The sequence below is a fragment of the Suncus etruscus genome, chromosome 2 (assembly GCF_024139225.1).
Source record: "Suncus etruscus isolate mSunEtr1 chromosome 2, mSunEtr1.pri.cur, whole genome shotgun sequence".
NCBI lineage: Eukaryota > Metazoa > Chordata > Mammalia > Eulipotyphla > Soricidae > Suncus > Suncus etruscus.
The window spans coordinates 26,382,093-26,403,517 of record NC_064849.1 but is presented as its reverse complement, the minus strand read 5'-3'; the positions used below and the strand labels follow the sequence as shown (position 1 = coordinate 26,403,517).

The 21,425-nt window shown below is 39.8% G+C and overlaps 1 protein-coding gene across 1 annotated transcript; it reads right to left on the bottom strand.

Annotated features, from left to right (window-relative positions):
• Positions 1-370: 370 nt before the first annotated feature.
• FAM124B (family with sequence similarity 124 member B) lies at positions 371-19,809 on the bottom strand. The gene is given in 3 exon segments (XM_049768160.1): positions 371-1,015; positions 19,080-19,595; positions 19,597-19,809. Coding segments are annotated over 3 exon segments (1,374 nt in total).
• Positions 19,810-21,425: the final 1,616 nt, after the last annotated feature.

The following is a 21,425-nucleotide window of genomic DNA, read 5'->3' as shown; positions in this document are numbered from 1 at the left end:
GGTAACCCGAGTAAAAATTAAAAGCAAATTACAGTCATCAGCTTTACATAATGTAGTTCACTCATTTGCATACAAGACAGTTATCCTGAGAGATGCTGAACTCAGCAACTCAGGTTAGAGTCATTTCCAAGTGTTGGGCTTTCTTCCTTTATGGTGGCAATGTTCCCTTTTGGCCATGCAAACAAAGAAACATCCACTCACTGCACCGGTATGGCTTGGAACACTTGAAATAAGAGCAACCTAGATTTGTTGATGGTAAGGATTCAGGCAACTCCTCTCAGATGAACAGGAAATAGGCTAATCCTAGCTGATGTTTCACTTCTAAAACAATGCGTATGATCATGGTTTAGAAAATCACCTTGGGTTTGTACTATATAAAGAATTCTTCTTCTTTCTCTGCTCCCTGAACTGGCAGGTGAAGGGGACATTTGTAAATAATGCCCATTGCACCAAGTTCCTTCTGGCTAATAAGTGACAAAGGACGGGCCCTTTCTTTCATGCTTCTGTTATTTTTGGAGGCAGCTGTCCCCAAGGAAGTAACTGACAAGCAAGATAGAAGATGGTTGGACCTGTCTCTTGGCAATCTGCTGAGAATCAGTTGCTTTTCTTCAGAACTGACCACCGTGAAACCTGTGTCCACATTCGTCTCTGCCTCCAGCTTCTCAGAGCTGTTTTCCCAGCTGTGGACTTTCATGCTGGATCTGACTTGCAGGTTTGGAGTTGGCATTGGGTGCTGGTTGATGGTGGTTGGGCTGCTGAGCTGAGCTGAGCAGCCAGAAGTTCCCCTTGAACAACCATGAGAAGTGTCCAGTCCTGTGCTTCTTCCTGGCTCAAGGAACTCCAGAGAATTCACCTTCATCCTCCTGCTCCGGCACCTTCGATTTCTTGGCTCTAAGGTCCTTCCCTGGGAGGCCAGGGTCAATCTGGAGTCTCGAGGAAGTGTGTGAGCTCCTGAGGTGCCATTTCGAAAGGAAAACTCACCGTTTCTAACATCAAGCCTTGCATTAAACTGGACCTATGAGAAAAGCAAAATATAGAACAAATAGAATAAATGTTTTCCATAAACTGTGCCGAGAATGAATTATATCCTTCCAGCCCCTGTCATGCCTTATCTTTTTCAGACTTTCTGTAGTTTAGCTGAATCAAACAAACTAATAATACAATAAGACATACTAGATATTCTTAATTGATATACAATGAGTCTAATATAGTCAGCAGCAGCTCCAACTAGAAGTTGCTTTCTTGGAATCCCCTAAATTAACTTTCCCACAATGATAAAGGCTCTGGGAATCATATTGCTACTTGACTATTATATATTTCTAGATAAAGCCATTCAAATGTTGCATTTCAGTAAATGGTCTCATGTGATGTAAGTAACGTGTTTTCAATTGTGTATGCTGAGTGCCACCGAAGTCATGGTTGAAATAAGAATTAAACTTTTCAATCACCAAAGATTACACGAAACACTTGTGATATATCTTGTTTGACTGAAAATATATAAGCACTGTGAGCATGTGAATTTTTTGACATCTTTGCCATCAATGAACTCTTTTTTTTAAAATGGTTTTTGGGCTACACCCAGAGGCGGTTAGGGGTTACTCTTGGTTCTGCACTCAGAAATTGTTCCTGGCAGGCTCAGGGGACCATATGTTATGCCAAGAATCAAACCTGGTCCATCCTCAGTTGGCCAGGTGCAAGGCAAAAATGCCCTAGCGCTGTGCTATCTCTATGGCTCAATACCAATGTACTCTTTAAATTTGTAGTACTATTTATTAAGAGCAGAAATTTAAAAAAAAAAGAGCAATAATCTAGTATTATGTAAAAATTAACAAATAAAAAAGCTTATCAAAGGAGTAAGCACTGCCTCTGGCAATCCTAGCAATTTCATTCTGACTCCTAATTTACAAATCCTAGTCTCACAGATTTAGTTTACTGGCCAATCTTTCATGCTTGGAAACTTCACCTTTCTATCCCTTCCTTTTGTCAAGAGAATTTCTGTAAATTACAATGTTTCCCAGCTCGTCAGTAATCCTTGGAAATTTATATCTAGGGTTCAGCCATTACTGACTGAGTCCTTACTTAAAGATCAAAAAGAATGAAATATAGTACCTATCCAATAAATACAAAAACAACTCACCCCTTTGGGTGAGTTTTTGCATACCTATGTTCATTGCATTATTCATGATCCCCACCATATAGAAGCAACTGAAGTGCCCAAAGACAGATGACTGATAAGAAAGTTGTACACACAGTGAATTATTATTTGGCATTAGAAAAGAGGACATCTTAAACTTTTACTACATGGGTAGAATTTCAGAGGATCATACTAAGCCAAATAAGACAGAGGATAAAGATGAATAGAGGATAGTCTCAGTCTTCAATAAAATATAAAGAAAATAAAACAAAGGAGAAAAAGCTATTCAATAAAAGCAAACTCTTTGACTCTAATAAAAAATGGAAGTTACTGAAGGGCAGGAATGCAAAGGCCCAAGGCTGCCAGGGATGCACCCTGCAGAGACCAAAGGCTGCCAGGGCCCAGTGCTGCGAGGTTCACAGGGGCCCATGGGGCCCAGCTGCCAGGTGAAGCCTCTTTCCCACTCAGGGCTGCCAAACATGAGAGAGAGAGAGAGAGACAGAGACAGAGACAAAGAGACAGAGAGAGACAGAGAGACAGAGAGAGAAAAAGAGAGAGACAGAGAGACAGAGACAGAGAGAGACAGAGAGAGAGAGACAGACAGAGAGAGAGAGACAGACAGAGAGAGAGAGAGACCAAAAACCTTGAAGGAGACTGTAGTAATATATGGTATAGTAACATTGTATCCCTAAAATATAAACAATTGTGATTTTATTTCAATAACAGTAGGACTTCAATAAACAAATAAGTTGGTTAAGAAATTGTGTACTCTGCACCGCAGAGATTGGCGCACATCACAAAGAATGAGAACAATCAGTGCTGGCGGGGATGTGGAGAGAAAGGAATTCTTATCCACTGCTGGTGGGAATGCCGCCTAGTACAGCCTCTATGGAAAGCGATATGGAGAGTCCTTCAAAATTGGAAATTGAGCTCCCATTCGACCTAGCTATTCCACTCCTAGGAATATACCCTAAGAACACAAGAACACAATACAAAAGCCCCTTCCTCACACCTATATTTATTGCAGCACTATTCACAATAGCCAGGCTCTGGAAACAACCAAGATGCCCTTCAACAGACGAATGGCTAAAGAAACTGTGGTACATATACACAATGGAATATTATGCAGCCGTCAGGAGAGATGAAGTCATGAAATTTTCCTATACATGGATGTACATGGAATCTATCATGCTGAGTGAAATAAATCAGAGGGAGAGAGAGAAAGACGCAGAATGATCTCACTCATCTATGGGTTTTAAGAAAAATAAAAGTCATTTTTGTAACAATCCTCAGAGACAATGAGAGGAGGGCTGGAACACCAGCTCACTTCATGAAGCTCACCACAAAGAGTGGTGAATACGCTATAGAAATAACTACACAGGGGCCGGGCGGTGGCGCAAGAGGTAAGGTGCCTGCCTTACCTGCGCTAGCCTTGGACAGGACCGCGGTTCGATCCCCCGGCGTCCCATATGGTCCCCCAAGCCAGGAGCGACTTCTGAGCACATAGCCAGGAGTAACCCCTGAGCGTCACCGGGTGTGGCCCAAAAACCAAAAAAAAAAAAAAAAAAAAGAAATAACTACACAGAAAACTACCATAATCAAGTGAATGAATGAGGGAACTAGAAAGCCTGTCTGGAGTACAAGTGGGGGTGGGGTGGGATAGAGGGAGATTTGGGACATTGGTGGTGGGAATGTTGCATTGGTGATGGGGGGTGTTCTTTACATGACTGAAACCTAATCACAATCATTTATGTAATCAAGATATTCAAATAAAGAAGAAAAAAAAAGAAATTGTGTACTCTGGAAACAACCAAGATGCCCTTCAACAGATGAATGGCTAAAGAAACTGTGGTACATATACACAATGGGATATTATGCAGCCATCAGGAGAGATGAAGTCATGAAATTTTCCTATACATAGATGTACATGGAATCGATTATGAAATAAGTCAGAGGAAGAGAGTTAGATGCAGAATAGTCTCACTATGGGTTTTAAGAAAAATAAAAGATATTTTTGTAATAATCCTCAGAAACAAAGAGAGGAGGGCTGGAAGGTCCAGCTCACAACATGAAGCTCACCACAAAGAGTGGAGAGTGCAGTTAGAGAAATAACTATACTGAGAACTATCATAACCATGTGAATGAATGAGGGAAGTAGAAAGCCTGTCTAGACTACAGGTGGGGATGGGGTGGGAAGGAAGGAGATCTGGGACATTCGTGGTGGTAATGTTGCACTGGTGAAGGGGGGTGTTCTTTACATGACTGAAACCCAACTACAATCATATTCTTAATCAAGGTGTTTAAATAAAGATATTAATAAAAAAACAAAAATTAAGAAATAAATGCAAAAAAAAAAAGAAATTGTGTAGAAAAATTCATGTGCATCAACTGAATGAAAGAACCCAATATAAAAAGACTATTACTCAAACCACTTGGAACTTTAGAAAAGGCAAAACACATCAAGATAGTGAAGGGGGTAGTGGTTGCTAGAGGTTGGTGGGACAAGGAAGTGGGATTAGGTAAAAAAATGAATTTTTGTAAGAAAATTAATATTTATGATACAATGGTAGATATGTATTGTGCATTTTTTAAAACCAATAGAGTACCCTTAATATCAAGCATGAATTTTGAATGATAATGATGCATTCATATTGGTGGTTTGCTAGAGGGAATTACAGATTCTCTGTACTTCTGTTTCATTTTGCTGTAAAACTCAATACTGTTCTTTTTTAAAAGACTATTAAAAATAGTATATATTTATTTCACAAAGCAAGAAGGCAAAAGGTAGTGAAAAGTAGGCTAAAAATAGAAATGAGTAAATCACCCTACACATAGACAAAGCATGGTTTTGATTATGTGTCACACACACACATACACACACACACACACACACACACACACACACACCACATCTCTTGAGATTCCTCTCTGCTAGAAATGGGGTGGTGACTTACTAAACTTCAAAAAGAAAAACCAAAAAAGGGATTTTTTTTTTCATTTTTTTAGAACAAATAAATGGCAAGGATTTTCTATAAAGTGCCATATAGAATTTATCTGTGAATTGCAGGCTGGCTGGTCTTTATTACAATGACTCAACGACGCCACAAAGGCCCTATAGACTATACATAGATAAATGCTTGTGACTATGTTTCAATAAAATTGAGCGATGAAATTGGAACCACACAAACTTCACAAGTCAAAAACACTTTTTCCAACCATTCAAAAATAAACCAAAACAAAACCATCTTTAGCTCTCCACAGCAGGAGTTGGCTGATTTCAGCCCTAGATTAGTGATTTTTACTCATTCATTCATTCATTCAGTCTCTCCTTCCTCCCTTCTCTGCTTCTCCCTTCTCCTTTTTTCCTTCTTACTGCTCTCCTTTATCTTTATTTAGTTGTAAGTGATCCTTTTAATTACAATATTTTATGATTATAAAAGCTTGTACTAAAAAATTTTTCTTCCGGAAGAGATAAAATTAAAAATTTCCTTGTAGAAGAGTATAAAATTAAAAATTAAGGTTTTCCTTCTACCTTGACCTCAAACATCTTCCTATATTCTTATTCATCAGAGAATACTCCTGGTTGTCTTTTCAAAATCAGATGGAAAATGTTGCCTCCTCGTGTCAACTGGGTCTTCTTTTCCTGAAGGAAAAAATCTTTATTCCAATGTTCATTGCAGCACTATTCACAAATACCCAAGTGCCCAAGAACAGATTAATGAATAAAGCAACTGTGGTACATCTATATAATGGAATATGACACAGCTGTTAGGAAAAATGAAGTCATGAAATTTGCTTAGAAATGGATGGATATGAAGAGTATTAAAATGAGCAAAATGAGTCAGAAGAAGAGAAATTTATATAGAATGATTGTGGGATATAAAAAAAGATAGTAACATAATAATATTTAGAGATAATAGAGATGAGAGCCAAAAGTAACAGTTCCTGATAGGATTGCCACAAAGAGTAGGGGAATGCAGTTAGGGCAGAGAATAAACTACTATGACAATGAGAGTTAGAAATGATCACTCCAGGGGCCGGAGAGATAGCATGGAGGTAAGGCATTTGCCTTTCATGCAGGAGGTCATCGGTTCGAATCCCGGCGCCCCATATGGTCCCCCGTGCCTGCCAGGAGCAATTTCTGAGCCTGGAACCAGGAATAACCCCTGAGCACTGCCGGGTGTGACCCAAAAACCACCAAAAAAAAAAAAAAAAAAAAAAAAAAAGAAATGATCACTCTGGAAAAGAACTGGGTGCAGAAAGGAAACAAAGCATGATGCCCCTTCAGTAACAATATTGTAAACCAGTGTCTAAAAATAGAAGAGAATAGAAGAAAAATAGAAGAGATAGAAAAAATAGAAGAGAGAAAGAGAGGAGAAAAATATTATTCATAGAGGTAAGCAAGAAAGAGGGCAGGAGGGAAACTGGAGATATTGGTGGTGGGAACTGTGCACTGGTGAAGAATGTTGCACATTGTATGACTAAAACTCAATTATGAAAATTTTATAACAATGAAAGAAGATCTCAAACACAAAAATTAAAGTATGGTTTGTATAAAATAAACATAATTTTAATATAATTTTTATTTTAATCATAGTGGCCTACATATCATTGACAATAATATTTTAGGTACATATTAACATAAAATTAGGGGAATTCCCATCACCGAGTTGTCCTCCCTCCACCTCCATTCCCGTCCTACCTCCCATGTCCTCCTCTCTCACCCCCGGGGCTGCCAGAATAAGTGGTCTTCCTGTGCCTAGCTAACTAGTTAGTGGTCCTACACCTGTTTGGTCTTGGTACCTCCCTTATTTCTCGCTCTAATTGGAAGGCAGGACTAGATAGTTCAAGTTATGTGGTTTTGTTTGAAGAAGAGAAAAGTAATAAACTGGGGAAAAAATCAAATACGCCGAAAATGGGCGGAGTCCTTCTGGAAGCTCTCATCCTAGGTTTGAGAGACGAAGGGGAAAAAGGAGGTGGAACACCACAACAGTACAAAAAGAAATGTCAAATAAAATATCCAATGAACACTCCAACAATAAAGATAAGCACCACATGAAGGCCATGGTCTTGAGATAAAAAATAAACATGGCAGAGCACATAAAGGAAGAAAAGAAAAGAAGAAAAAATAATAAATATGAATGGAGACAACAACTTCAATAACCACACCAAAACAAATAAATCAGCAAAAACTAGATAAATAAATAAATTGTTTTATGCTTTTTGCCTTTTTTTTCTTTTTTCTTCCATCCTGCACAGACTCAGTAAATATTGGGGTCATTCAAAAAGGAATTCCCTTGGCCTAAGAGAAACGGGTTTCTCCACCCTTGAAGTATATTGTCATGGGATTAACTATAGACTCCTTTCAGGTTCATTTACTCTCCCCTTGGTGCTTTTGTGGTGTATGGAAGACTTCTGCTCCATCCTGGGTGATAAAATCAGACCTTTGTATCTAGAGATCTCAGTATCTGCACAGGTCAGGGAGTGGAACTTGTGATGAAGTCTTTCTTTGTGGTTCTAGAAGTTTTGTTCCCTCCATGTCATTTTAATCCATTTTCTGTGGTTGGTAGACTTGGTCTTTGAGCTGATCCTAGCAATTTAAATTTTAAAAAAATCTCCCCAATCCTTCAAAAGCTGAGCTACTATCTTTGTTCTAATGAAAAACTTATGGCCTCCCTTTTAATTGAATATAATATTTTTTTCTTCCAGAAAGGAGAATTCACTTGGTTATTTCTATATTCAAAAAAAACCCTTCAGAAGGCTTGGAGAGATAAAACAGCAGATAGGAAGCTTGCCTTATGCATAGTAGGCCCAGATTTGATCTTCACCACTCCAGGTGGCCCCCTCAACACCACTAGGAGTGATCCCTGAGCACAGAATTACAACTAGAAATAAGCCATGGTGGGTATACCACCCAAAGAAAGAGAACGGAAACAAGATTGATATAAACCACCTGGTCTGGAGAAAGAAAACCACATGCTTGACTTTGGGTTTCCATTTAGTTTTCCAACATACATGCATCAAAGAAAATTCTGAGTATATTGTTCCTCAACTGAAGTTCTGAACAAAATAGTTCTAGTTGTCAAAAAGAGTGCTAGCACATCCTAGTGCCATTTAGGAATATAAGTTTTTATACTCATAACATTCTTCAAAAAAGTGGATCAAACACTCCTGAAATTTATTTAGAAGATTAAATGCCCATGAATTGCTAAAGCAACTCTTAGGAAAAAAAGATGAGAGTTATCACTTTTCCCAACTTTAAATTGTATTACAAAGCAATAGTCATCAAAATAGCAATGGAATACTTGAGTATTCAGAAAATGAGCCCAAAACATACATCAATTAATCTTTGATAAATGGGAAAATATGCAAAATATTGGAGCCGGAGAGATACCACAGCAGTAGGGCATTTACCTTGCACACAGCCAACCCGTGGTTACCCGGGTGACAGTGGTTCAAATCCCAACACCCAATATGGCCCCCGAGCCAGCCAGAAGCAATTTCTGAGTGCAGAGCCAGGAGTAACCCCCACCCCAAAAAAAGCAAAATGTAGCAAAGAAATCTTCAACAAATGGTGTTGGGACACCTAGTCAATCACATGCAAAAAAGTGAACTCTGACCTCTATCTAACACCATACCGAAAGTTCAAATCAAAATGGATTAAAGATCTTGATAACAGATCTGAAACTATAACATATACAGAAGAAAACTTAGGCAAAGCACTCCATGACATTAAGACTAAGGAATCTTCAAGGAGGAAATAGCATTGTCCAAACAAGTGGAAGCAGAGATAAACAAATGGAACTACATTAAATTGAGAAGCTTCTGCACTTCAAAGAAAATAGTGACTAGGATACAAAGGTTATCCATGGAACAGGAGAAACTGTTCATCCAAAACCCATCTGATAAGGGCTAATATCCAAGATATACAATATACTGACAAGTTAACAAGAAAAAAAAAATCTGACCCCATCAAGAAATGGGAGAAGAAAAGAATAGACATGTCCTCAAAGAAGAAATGCAGATGGCCAAAAAGCACATGGAAAAAAAAATGCTTTGCATCACTAATCATCAGGGAGCTGCAAATCAAAACAATAATGAGGTATCCCATGCCATGGAAACTGGCACACATCACAAAGAACAAGAACAATCAGTGCTGGCGAGATGCAGGGAAAAAGAAACTCTCATTCACTGCTGATGGGAATGCCATCTAGTCCAACCATTCTGGAAAACGATATGGATATTTCTCAAAAAACTGAAAATTGTGCTCCCATATGATCTAGCTATGCCACTCCTAGGGATATACCCTAGGAGCACAAAAACACAATACAAAAATGCTCTCTGTTTATCACAGCTTTATGTTTATCACAGCTCTATTTACAACAACCAGAATCTGGAAACAAGTCAGGTGCCCAACAACAGATGAGTGGCTAAAGAAACTGGTGCATAGGGGCTGGAGCGGTGGTGCAGGTGGTAGGGCATTTGCCTTACATGTGCTAACCTAGGACAGACCGAGGTCGGAGCCCCCAATGGCCCATATGATCCCCCAAGCCAGAAGCTATTTCTGAGTGCACAGCCAGAAGTAACCCCTGAGAGTCACTGGGTGTGGCCCAAAAACAAACAAACAAACAAACAAACAAAAACTGGTACATTTCCACGATGGAATACTATGCAGCTTTTATGAAAAGTGAAGTCATAAAATTTGCCTATACATGGATGGGCATGGAGACTATTATGCTGAGTGAAATGAGCCAGAGGGAAAGGGAGAGACATATGAGTTCTTACTCATCTGTGGGATATAATAAAAATAAAAGACAGTGTAGCAATAATATCCAGAGCCAATAGAGCTGAATGATGGGAGAACCAGCTCATGATATGAAGTTTGGCACAAAGAGCAGTGAGTGTATGTAGAAAACTAACAACAATAACAACTACCATGAAAATGATAGTGAGAGAGATGCAGAATGCCTAACTTAATACTAACACTAACACTAATTCTATCCCTAACCCTAATCCCTAACTCCAACCCTAAACCTAACCCATACAGTAAACCTATTCCTACACCTAATAGGATTATATGATTCCCTAAGCATTGCCAGGAGTGATTTCTAAACCTACCACTAACCTTAACCCTACCCCTAACTCTAATTCTAATCCTAACCCTACCAAAAAATAGTAAATTCTTATACATAGCCTAACCCTCCTTCATGGTATGCCCTTCAAGCTCCACATGTTGAATTTTTTTTCTGTTCCTTGAACATTATTTTCTGTTTCCTAATGTCGTTGTATATATATATATTATTTATCTGTCTGTGATAGTGCTTATCTTGCCCTTTTTCCTAAAAAACTTCCACACTTAGTCAATTACTAGCTTACACAGCATTTCCTTTTGGAAACCTTGATATCACTGAAATCTGAATGAGGTGTCACTATTCATGTTAAACTTCAAACTAGTTACCAAATGTTCCTTGCCTCGGTTTCTTCTTCAATAAAAAGAGTATCAATTTCATAGGGTTATTGAGAGGTTATGAATTGTGATTATAATAATAATTTCATTTTACTAGCTGTACACTTCTGTACTTCCCCTATTAGGAAAATTACCATATGGCTTTGAATAGGCCTGCTTACTTCTCTGAATCATCCTGTAAACTTTATTAGCTGAGGGGCCAAAACAGTACAGTACAGTAGTTAAAGAGCTTGCATTGCATGTGGCCAACCCAGGTTTGATCTCTGGCATCTCATATGATCCCCTGAGCACTTCCAGGAGTGATTCCTGAGTGCAGATCCAGGAATAGTGCCAGCACATTACTGTGTGTGACCCAAAAACAAACAAAAAAACTTTACTAGCTGAAGAAAATAAGTCTATATACCATCATAATTGCATCTCTAGCACTTACATATAGTAAGCAGTCAGTAATGTCTGCTACATAAAAGTGAGTGCCTAAAAGTTAGTGCTGGTGGGAATGCAAACTGATCCAACTCTTTCAGAAAACAATACAGACATTCCTAAAAAGTTAGAAATTCAGATTCTATGTGACCCAGCAATCCTAGTGATATACCTAGTGACTTCTAGTGATATACCCCAGGAATAAAAAAAGACACAATACAAAAATGCCCTCTGCACTCCTATGTTCATAACTGCACTATTTACAATAGCCAGAATCTGAAAACAACCCAGCTACTCAACAACAGATGAGTGGCTAAAGAAACTGTGGTTCCATCTAAACAATAGAATACTTTGCAGCTGTTAGGAAAAAATGGAAGTCACAGAATTTTCTTATACTTGGATGGACATGGAACCTATTTTGCTGAGTGAAATGGAGACTATTGTGCTGAGTGAAATGAGCCAGAGGGAAAGAGATAGTCATAGAATAATCTCACTCATTTGTGGGATATAAGAAAAACAAGAGATATAATGTAATAGTACCCAGAGACAATAGAGACAAAGATCAGGTCTAGCCCATATATAGAAAGCTCACTAATGAGCAGTGAGTATAGCTAGAGTAGAGAAGGGTCTAAAGGACAATTAGAGTTACAACTGATTGCTCTGGATAAGAACGAGGTGCTAAAAAGGGGAGAAACTAGTAAGCAAGGCAAGGCACCCCACCATTAACAATAGTCCAAACCACAGTGTCAAAAAGAAAAGAGAGAGAGAAAGAGAGAGTAAGAGAAAAATATTTTGCCTGCCCTAGAGCAAGGTAGGGTGAGAATGTAGGGAGTGGGAAGGAAATGGGAGACATTGGTGATGAAAAGGGTGCACTGATGAAGGTTGGTGTACATTGTATGACTGAAATCCAACAATGAACAATTTTGTAATCACAGTGTTTAAAAAAGTTTAAAATATAATAATAATAAATAAAAATATCTAAATTTGAAATATATTTCTATATATAAATGCATGGTAACATATATAATCTATTAAATTAATATGTAGAATTAAATCTATAAATTACAATTAAATTATATATTAAAATTTAATTTAAATCATATATCAAAATTAAATCTCTGCATGCTAGCCTACAATGGACTTGTTTGATTCCCTGGCATCCCAAGCCAGGAGCAATCTCTGAGCACATAGCCAGGAATAACCCCTGAGCACCATCCATGTGGCCCAAAAAACAAAAAAATAAAAAATAAAAAAAAAGAATCAAATCTCTGATTATTTGACATTAAATAAATATGAAGTTTTTTTAATGTTTAAAGATTTTTATTATATGACTGGCCCTTTCTACTCTATGTGCTTTTTTTTTTAGGATAAAAAATGTAAATTTATATGAAGCAGATAAGTAAGGACTTCTGGTAATGAAAAGAAGACTGGGAAGACTGAATCTGTTTGTCCAGCTGCTAAGACCCCTATAAACTTCAGAAACTCTACCTAAGAACACAAGTCAGGACAATTAGCAAAATACCATGCACAGAACCTGGGATCAACATGTGTGCTGAAAGAATAAAAGGGAAAAAAAAGACACTGAAATGCAGTTAGACTGCTGCTGTTTCATTCATTGTGCTAGCCTCTTTCTGATATAATTGGTCTTGGTCCAATCAAATTGGGTCAGTGTCAAATTGATTAGATTTTAAAAAATGAGTTTCTTACCTGCTGGGCCAGAACCAAGATCCTCATCTCAGCTGAATCAAGTTCAGTAGTACAAAAATTATTCTGTGATTCTAACTGGACATCAAGATGTTGAATTTTGGCTGTGCAGTTCCAGTTAGCAAGTGAAAACACAACATAACCCCACCCCTCCACCTCCTAGCATTATCTACAAAGATCTCTTTGCTGGCATGTTTGGGTACTTGTGACCACAGTGCCCAGTCACTATTTAAACAATCTAGACCATGATACCACATTAATTTGCAGGCGCCAGTGTCCTTGAGCCCTAGGCCAGAGTCCAGCTTTAGTTAGAACTCAGATTTGTGGATACTGACGATCACAAATCCTCAGAAGCCATGCAAACACACAAAAACTCAGAGTCACAGACACCAACCCAGTCCTGTGAGTTTGTGTTGAGAAAGCTTCATGCCCAATCCCAGGAGATTAGTGAACTGGGTCTGGAAGCAAACGCTGACATGGGAAATAATATACACACAGTTAAGGGGATAAAAAGCAGATTCAGGAAGATCCACACACAAGCCTTCTGCTCCTAAGAAGCAGATAGCTCCATCATGGAAAACCCAAAACTATATGGTTTTTCCCTGAGATTCAGGGTCTTTATTGGGAAGCAAACATCACAACCTGGGTTGGAGAACAGGTAGGGTAAGAGAACAATCCAAAGGATGCTTTAATCCAAAGGTGTTTCCATCCATTCATTGCCAGGCACCAACAAAAAAAAGTTTTACTGAATAGGGTGAAGACCAGTTATACCAAGTGTGAATGCCTAATTATTGCTCAGACTAGCTTGTACTTGAGACCTTTTTGCTTAGAATCCCCAAAGTAGCAGGAAAGTGGGACAAAAATAAATGAAGGATTTAAGTTTTGCTGACAAATAGGGACAAAGGCCCTGAAGAGTCTTCAATAATGCTACATCTTTCTAAACTTTCAGAGGAAGATTTCAAAGCAATAATTTTTTTCTTCTAGGACAGGGCCACACCTGGCTGTGCTCAGCTCTGTGTTCAGTGATCACTTTTAGTGAGGCTTAGGGGACCATATATGATGCTAGTGATTGAACCCATATTGCCCACATGCAATATAAGAGCCTTATCACAGGCATACACAAGCACACATCATTCATTAGTATATATCGATGTGTGTTTGTGTGTATCTCTGTGTTTATATGTATCACAGTGTATGTACATTTGTGCATATATCTATATATGTGTATATGTGTATGTGTGGAACAATTAACAGTGAGGAAGGAGAATGAAAAGAAAAAGACCTGATCATCTCTCTGGCCTCCAAAGCAATCATTATTGGGGCTGTAGCACTATAGCACCGCAGGTATGGTGTTTGCCTTGCATGTGGTCCACCCTTGTTCTGTCCATGGCATATCATATGGTCCCCAGAGTCTGCCCAGAGTAATTTCTAAGTACAGAGCCAGGAGTAATCCCTGAACACAACCGGGTGTGGCCCCAAAAGAAAAGAGAACAAAACCAAAGCAATCATTCTAAGTTCAATAACATTTTAAAAAATTATCGGAAATCAATTAGTTTGAAAAAAATTTAATGCAAAAAATTGAAGAAGCAAACAGAAGTAATAAAGAGTAAAATACCTAAGCTATATTACATTGACAGGACTTTAATAGAAGAAGTCACGCTCTAATCTGGCCTCAGTGACATGTCGCATTATATCATTTATAAAAAAAAAAAAAAGGAAAAAAAAAAAAAAAGAAAGGTCTATTTGACAACATCAAGAGAAACAACCTCTGCAGCATTGGAAGGAGAGAGAGAGGAGAGGAAGAAGACTTTCTGGTGGGAAAAATAGTAGCCAATTTCACATATGCATGTTATATAAAGAGAATGTCACTCATCTGTAGTATATTCTTGATGAGGTACTTACAGAAATAAAGCATGCAAATATCTATCAAAGCAAAGACTTGAACTTTGACAACTCAATGAAGGAAGGGGTTTGAGGTGTGACAGGAAGAGAAGGGCTGAAAATGACAGGGTGGTGGAGGGTCTTTGGCACTTAGGTGGTATCAGCCATTTTGGACCCCAATTAGTGCTTGTACACCCATTTTATTTCAACTATTCTAAAATATTAAAATTGTTTTTCAAAAAATATAAGGAAAAGTCAACTTCTATTTTTAAAAAGCTGTCTAAGCTTTAATAACATGGTAAAATGAACACAGTATTATTGATGTAAAAGTATAGGTGAGAGTAGGTGGAGGGTAAGCTTTCCAAGAGAACCTAATGTTGAGTGACTAAAATAAAACACTAAAGGGAAAAGAAAGCTCCTCTTTCCAAAAACAAATAAGATGCATCTCTAGGGAATCTTGTCATTTGGAGCCCATCTTTCTTAGAAATATTTGTCAAATTTTGCAAATTGAAAATCATCTCTCATCTTTAACAAACTTAGTAACCCTCTGGATACAGAATCATTTGCTACTAGGAAGATCATTTGTCATTCCTTTCCCTTGAAACACTTAAGAAATAAAAATCTATTTATCTTTGAAAAAATTATTAAGCTGTTAAGGGAGAGACTTACATAAGAAAGGGAAGAGACCAAAATGGTCTCAAAAGAGATCAAAAGAAGATTTTGTTTCATTATAAATTTTTCCACAGAAACAAATTATGTAGATAGTTTAGGTAGTGCCAGGCTTGCTTACTTAGAAGTTGAAACCAGCCTCTGCCAATTAACTGATCATTTGAAAAGCACCTATTTAAGTTGATTGCCTCAAACCACAAATATTGTTCTGCTTGTATATGGCAGCAGAAACTCCTGAGTGACATCAATACAGGCTTCTCTTGGGACACTAAAACATAAGTATTGGGACAGGTGTGTGGAGGTGGGAGAGATGAGAAGGAAGGAATGCAAGTGTCTATCTGTGTGTTTGTGAATATCTGTGTAAATATGTGTCTTATCTGTGTGTATGTGTCTTGTGTTATGTGTCCATGCCTGAATGTGTGGCTATTTGTGTGTCTGTGTATGCATGTGTATTTGAATGTTTCACAGTATGTATTGTGTACATTTGTGTTTGTATGTGTCACTGGAGTTTGTGTGTATTTCTGTTAGTGTCTATATGGTTTCATATTGGTGTGTGTTAATACATGTTTATGTATTCACTGTGTGTCTGGATGGGGTGAGGATGGAGAATGGAAGGAGAATGAAGTAATGAGCCCTTCCCTTCAGGCTCATGTATTCCATTGAACATTTATTCCCCTTGCTTGCCTCATGTTTTTGCTTGCTTACTTGGGAGAAGCCTGTGTTCTCTCTCAAACATGTACTTCATTCTTTCTCTTCCTTTACATCTTTTTAAGTTTCAATAAAAACTATATTGCTTCACGAAAAAAAGAAGAAAGAAGGAAGGAAGGAAGGAAGGAAGGAAGGAAGGAAGGAAGGAAGGAAGGAAGGAAGGAAGGAAGGAAGGAAGGAAGGAAGGGAAAGAGAAAGAAAGAAAGAAAGAAAGAAAGAAAGAAAGAAAGAAAGAAAGAAAGAAAGAAAGAAAGAAAGAAAGGAAGGAAGGAAGGAAGGAAGGAAGGAAGGAAGGAAGGAAGGAAGGAAGGAAGGAAGGAAGGAAGGAAGGAAGGAAGGAAGGAAGGAAGGAAGGAAGGAAGGAAGGAAGGAAGGAAGGAAGGAAGGAAGGAAGGAAGGAAGGAAGGAAGGAAGGAAGGAAGGAAGGAAGGAAGGGGAAGGAAGGAAGGAAGGAAGGAAGGAAGGAAGGATGGATGGATGGAAGGAAGGAAGGAAGGAAGGGAGAGAGGGAGGGAGGGAGGGAGGGAGGATGGAAGGAAGACAAATAGTATGAAGAGCAGAAAGGCACAGTGTGAGTACAACCAAGAGACTTGGAAAAAAGCCCTCAAGGAATGCTACAGAAGAAAATGAATTACTCACTTCAACCAGAGATGATGTTCTTTTATTTTAAGTGACTAATAAAGAGCATAAAGATGAATTTAGTGAAGTGCCTGCAGGTAAAATAAAAAGAAATATTTGCTTACACCAAATTACCTTCTGGAATATAATATACTGTTTCTGATGAGAGAGACAGATTCCCTGAAAACAAGCAAGTCCATCCATCAACAAATGTTTCTGAAACAGCTGTCTGGGACGACAAGTACAATTAAATATGGAAAAGAGCTGACAATTCAGTCACCAATTATTGGAAAGGATTATTGGAAAGGGTCTCCCAGTTATGACTCAGAGCAAAAATCGCCTGTTCTGAAAGCTTGAGGCTGTGCGTTCAATCTCCAGAGCCACCATGTGTCAATCTGGTCCCTACAGCACTGCTGCCTGGTACTATAGTACCATGGTGGCAATAGCAGGCCAGGCATATTGACACTCTAGTCCAGGGGTCTTCAAACTACGGCCCGCGGGCCAAATACGGCCCGCAGAGAAGTCTGATCCAACCCGCCAGCAGTGAGCACTGTTTGGTTGCCAAGATACCTACCAGCATATACACTCAGTGTATATCCAAATATCAGGAACCATGCACTCAAAATGGTAACCATCTTTGGTAGCACTTATGCCTGTGAACAGACTTTTTTAAGAATGAAACATCTGAAATCTCCAACCAGATCAAGATTAACTGATGCCCACTGGCATCACTTCTTATGGCTGGCAGTGACAAATATGGAACGGGACATTGACCATCTCATTAGCCAAAAGCAGGCCCACAGTTCCCATTGAAATACTGGTGCGTGATCTGTTTATTTATAAATGGTTTTCATTTTATTTATATAAGATATGTGCAGTGTACGTAGGAATTAGTAGCTCATGTAGTCCGGCCCTCCAGCTCTCTAAGGGACCGTAATCCGGCCCCCACTTTAAAAAGTTTGAAGACCCCTGCTCTAGTCAAATAGGCACAGCCGGAGCCCCACTGCTAGTGAGCACTGTGTCTGGCATGTGTGCCAGCACCTCATCAAAACAAGAGTGTAATTGTTACCCTCCCCCCAACTTCCTGGCTATCTCACCTGGAGAGGGAGACCCTCTCATAGCTGACCCTAATTTAAGGGGCTGGATGAGAAAGAGGTTTCAGCAAGAAAGACAGAAAGATGGCAGCATGGAGAGATAAGAGACAGCCTGGATGCAGAGAGGCTGCTTAGCTTAGAAGCCATGTAAGATATGCACATGGCATTTAGGGCCTTATAATAAAGCTGCATGTCTCCTGACTTCTACTGACTGGCTGTGGGCCATTTCTTCACTGTCTCACTGAACCTACAGAACCTCTAGGCCAGAGGGGCTGCGATCCATGCCAGGTTGACTCTATGCACTACCAAGGACTCTCAATAATTAATATTTAATGCAACATGTAACTACTGGTGAACCCTGTAACCTATGTTTAGTAACCTATTTTAGTAACCCTAAACATAGAGTTAATGAGTTTAGTTAAAGGGAAAAAAATCTAAGAAATGGGGTGTTACTTCATTCTACCATAAATGAAACTTCCAGAATCTACAATTTAATTGGTCCCACCAGATTTCACTTATTTAGTTCATGATTTCAAGATACATTATACTTTAAAATTATTAGAAGTTTAAAAAAAAACAGACCTGGGCAGCCCCCAGAGATCTCAGTGGCCTGGAGTACATTGTTTTTGGTGGCATAGATATTCTTGAGAGTTCCCTGCAAATTTTGACATGCCAAACTGAGAAGTACTAGAGTCAATCATCCCTCCCAAATAAAACTCACGCTTTCCTGGGCCTCTCCAGAGCACCCGGAAAAAACAGGAAATGTAATGTTTTAAGGTGGATCACCGTTGGCCCTAGAGTATAGGGAGGAAGTCAGAAGAAAAGAAATTGGGGTGGGGTGAAGAAAAGAAAGATGGAAAGCAAAAGAGCAGGGTTCAAGGAGACTCGATTATAACAGGATAGTTAAATATTCAAACCACAGAGTCAACAGCACTGAAATCATGAGACCCAAACTTTTATAACCAAACTGAAAAAGTGTCTGTCAAGGGCCTGGAGCAATAATACAGCGGGTAGGGACTTTGCCCTCCATACAGCCCACCTGGGTTCAATTCCTGGCCTTCCGTGTAGTCCTCCAAACACTCCAGAAATGAGTCCTGATGCAGCGTCAGAAGTAAGCGCCATGTATGATCCCAAATCAAACAAATGTACAAAAAGACCTGTCAGGATGCAGGCTGCCTCAAGGAACAAGGGAGGCAGCCTGAGAACCCTGGCAGAGAGTGGTAGACGCTGGTAGTGGGGGTGTTGCTAGAAACAGAGTATGCCTAAACCTCAACTATCAATAACTTGGCAAGTTAGGGTGCTCTAAGAAAGTTTTTAAAAATAGAAATACCTGAAAGAAATAAAATTAAAAATTAAATAAATAAATAAATACAAATAGAAATACCTGAAGCAGGATTTTGTTGCCGTCATAGTCCTGGGTTTGCCAGCGGGTCCGGCTGATGGGGACACAGGGATGGGGGAGGAGAGGCACTAACTGGCCAATCTCCTGCACCCGAAACTGCAGCACAGAAGACTCTTTGGGGTCCACGGCCATTCCAAGGGGCAGTTGCTTTAGGGAAAACTGAAGAACCAAACGCTCAGTGACATGGAGGGCAAAGAAGCAGAAGCTGCTTTTCTGCAAGGTGACTTCTCTCTGCAGAATCATCTCATAGAGCCGAATGGCATCCTCATAGTTGTCAAAGCTGCAGTAGAGCGTCACCCTGAGGATTTCGGGGCCACCACCATGCACCGGCCTCACGCCCCAGACGGGCAGCTGATGGTCCAAGCTGTAGAAGTCCTGATTAGCAAGGACGAAGGGGCATCCTTGCACGCTCTGGGCAGGATAACATTGCCAGGGCCAACGCCGGAGTGAGTCCAGAACGTGGGAAAGACGCTCCTCTCCCAGATTGTCATGCAAAAAAAAGCAAAACTGACATCCCCGGGAAGCGCAACCTTTTGGAGTGACCCTTGTCATCGTATTTCACTGGTCTGACTCTCTCGGACACCAGGAAGAGACGAATCTCGGGGCAAACACAAACCAGGAGTTTGTCTAGTGTTTGCTGTAGGAGCGAGCCCTGCCCTGCGTTAGCCAGGAGGTGGACTGTCATGGCCAGAGGCTCTTTTGTCTCATCCATGTTGAGTTCCTGGAGGGATGATACAAGAGGTGCTGGCCTGGGCGCCTCACTTCCAGCCTTAGCCACCTGGAAATTTTTGGCAGCTGCGGAGCCCAACCCTGGCCCCTAGTTTGCGTGGGCAGCAGTCAAGCAATGAGGATTTACACTAGCTCAGCCTCTAACAGGCACCGCAGCCCTGGGGTAGTCACTGCAGGCTCACACATAATGCAGCTTTGAGCTTGGCTCTTTCAGGCATTCCCCAGGGTTTCTGTTTGACCTAAAAACCTATAATCCAGAGAAAACACCCGAGTGGGTGGTTCTTCCAGCCAGCCAGGGGAAAGGAAATGACCAGAGTCCGGAACAGGAGTTGGCTTTGTGAGCTGATAGCATCTGTGTAGTTAAAAGACATGTATTTGAATGGACCTACAATAGGCTCTGATTTCCTGCCCACAACCCTGCTGTTTACAGTAGCCCCACAAAGCACCTGAATACAATAGCCTCAAAAGTGAGTCTCCAAACATGCCCATGTACCAGGAATTTCTTTCTCTTTCTGAGGTTTCTCTCTCTCCTCTCTTCTCTCTCTCTTCTCTCTCTCTTCTCTCTTCTCTCTCTCTTCTCTCTTCTCTCTTCTCTCTCTCTCTCTCTCTCTCTCTCTCTCTCTCTCTCTCTCTCTCTCTCTCTCTCTCTCTCTCTCTCTCTCTCTCCAATGAGACAAGTGCATGCAAAAGGACATATTTTTGACTATTCACAAAAATTTGCCCTGCTGGAATTTCAAAATATTCTAACAAGAGGTTTATGCACACCCATCCTTTACAATTAGTGAGGGAAATCCAATCTCAAGGCTCCTGTGTGCTCACATATGACCGGTCAAAGACTGAACTAAACCTCTTATGAATACATTGACTCTACTAATCAATTTGGGAGACTATTAGCCCCAAATCACTGACAGAAAATCTGAGGCATGAGAAAGCTTAATAATTTGTTTCTCTTGACAGTCACAAGGTTGATAAGGGTTGGTTTGACTTCTGAGCACTGGAGAATACTGTTCTGGGCCCTGGAATAAACCACCAGGGAAAGGATGGGATGAAAAGCAAGTTCCAGCTGAACACCACTCTCTCAGAAAGACTTGGTTTGAATCTTAAACAATAACAATAACCAAGCCTGGAATAAAACACCCACTACAGGTGTTCCAAATATTCATTTGAACGGCATTTGCTCCTCTAATGGGTGTATTCTGAAAAAAGGTAGAGAAAACATTTCTGCTAGACTTAAATAATTGAAGAGTTGGGGGAGGGGGGACTAAGTATACCTAATGGTCTTCTGGACTTAGCTAAGTTCTGCTTTCAGAGATCACTCCTGATGGGGCTTAGAGGATCATATGTGAAGCCGTAGGTCAAACCCAAGTAGATTGTATGAACACAAGTGCCCTACCCACCCATCCTATCTTTCCAACCCCATAAACTTAAATAATTTTGTAATAATAATGATACATAATGTTTCTTCTTGTTGCATCTGAGAGTTGTGCACTTGGTTGCTTTGCATGAGACAGAAGGGGACTCTTACTTCTTGTGATTTCAGAGAACAGTGTTAAGGATCTCGGGTAGTAATGGGGGGATGGTACTAAGGATCCAACTTGA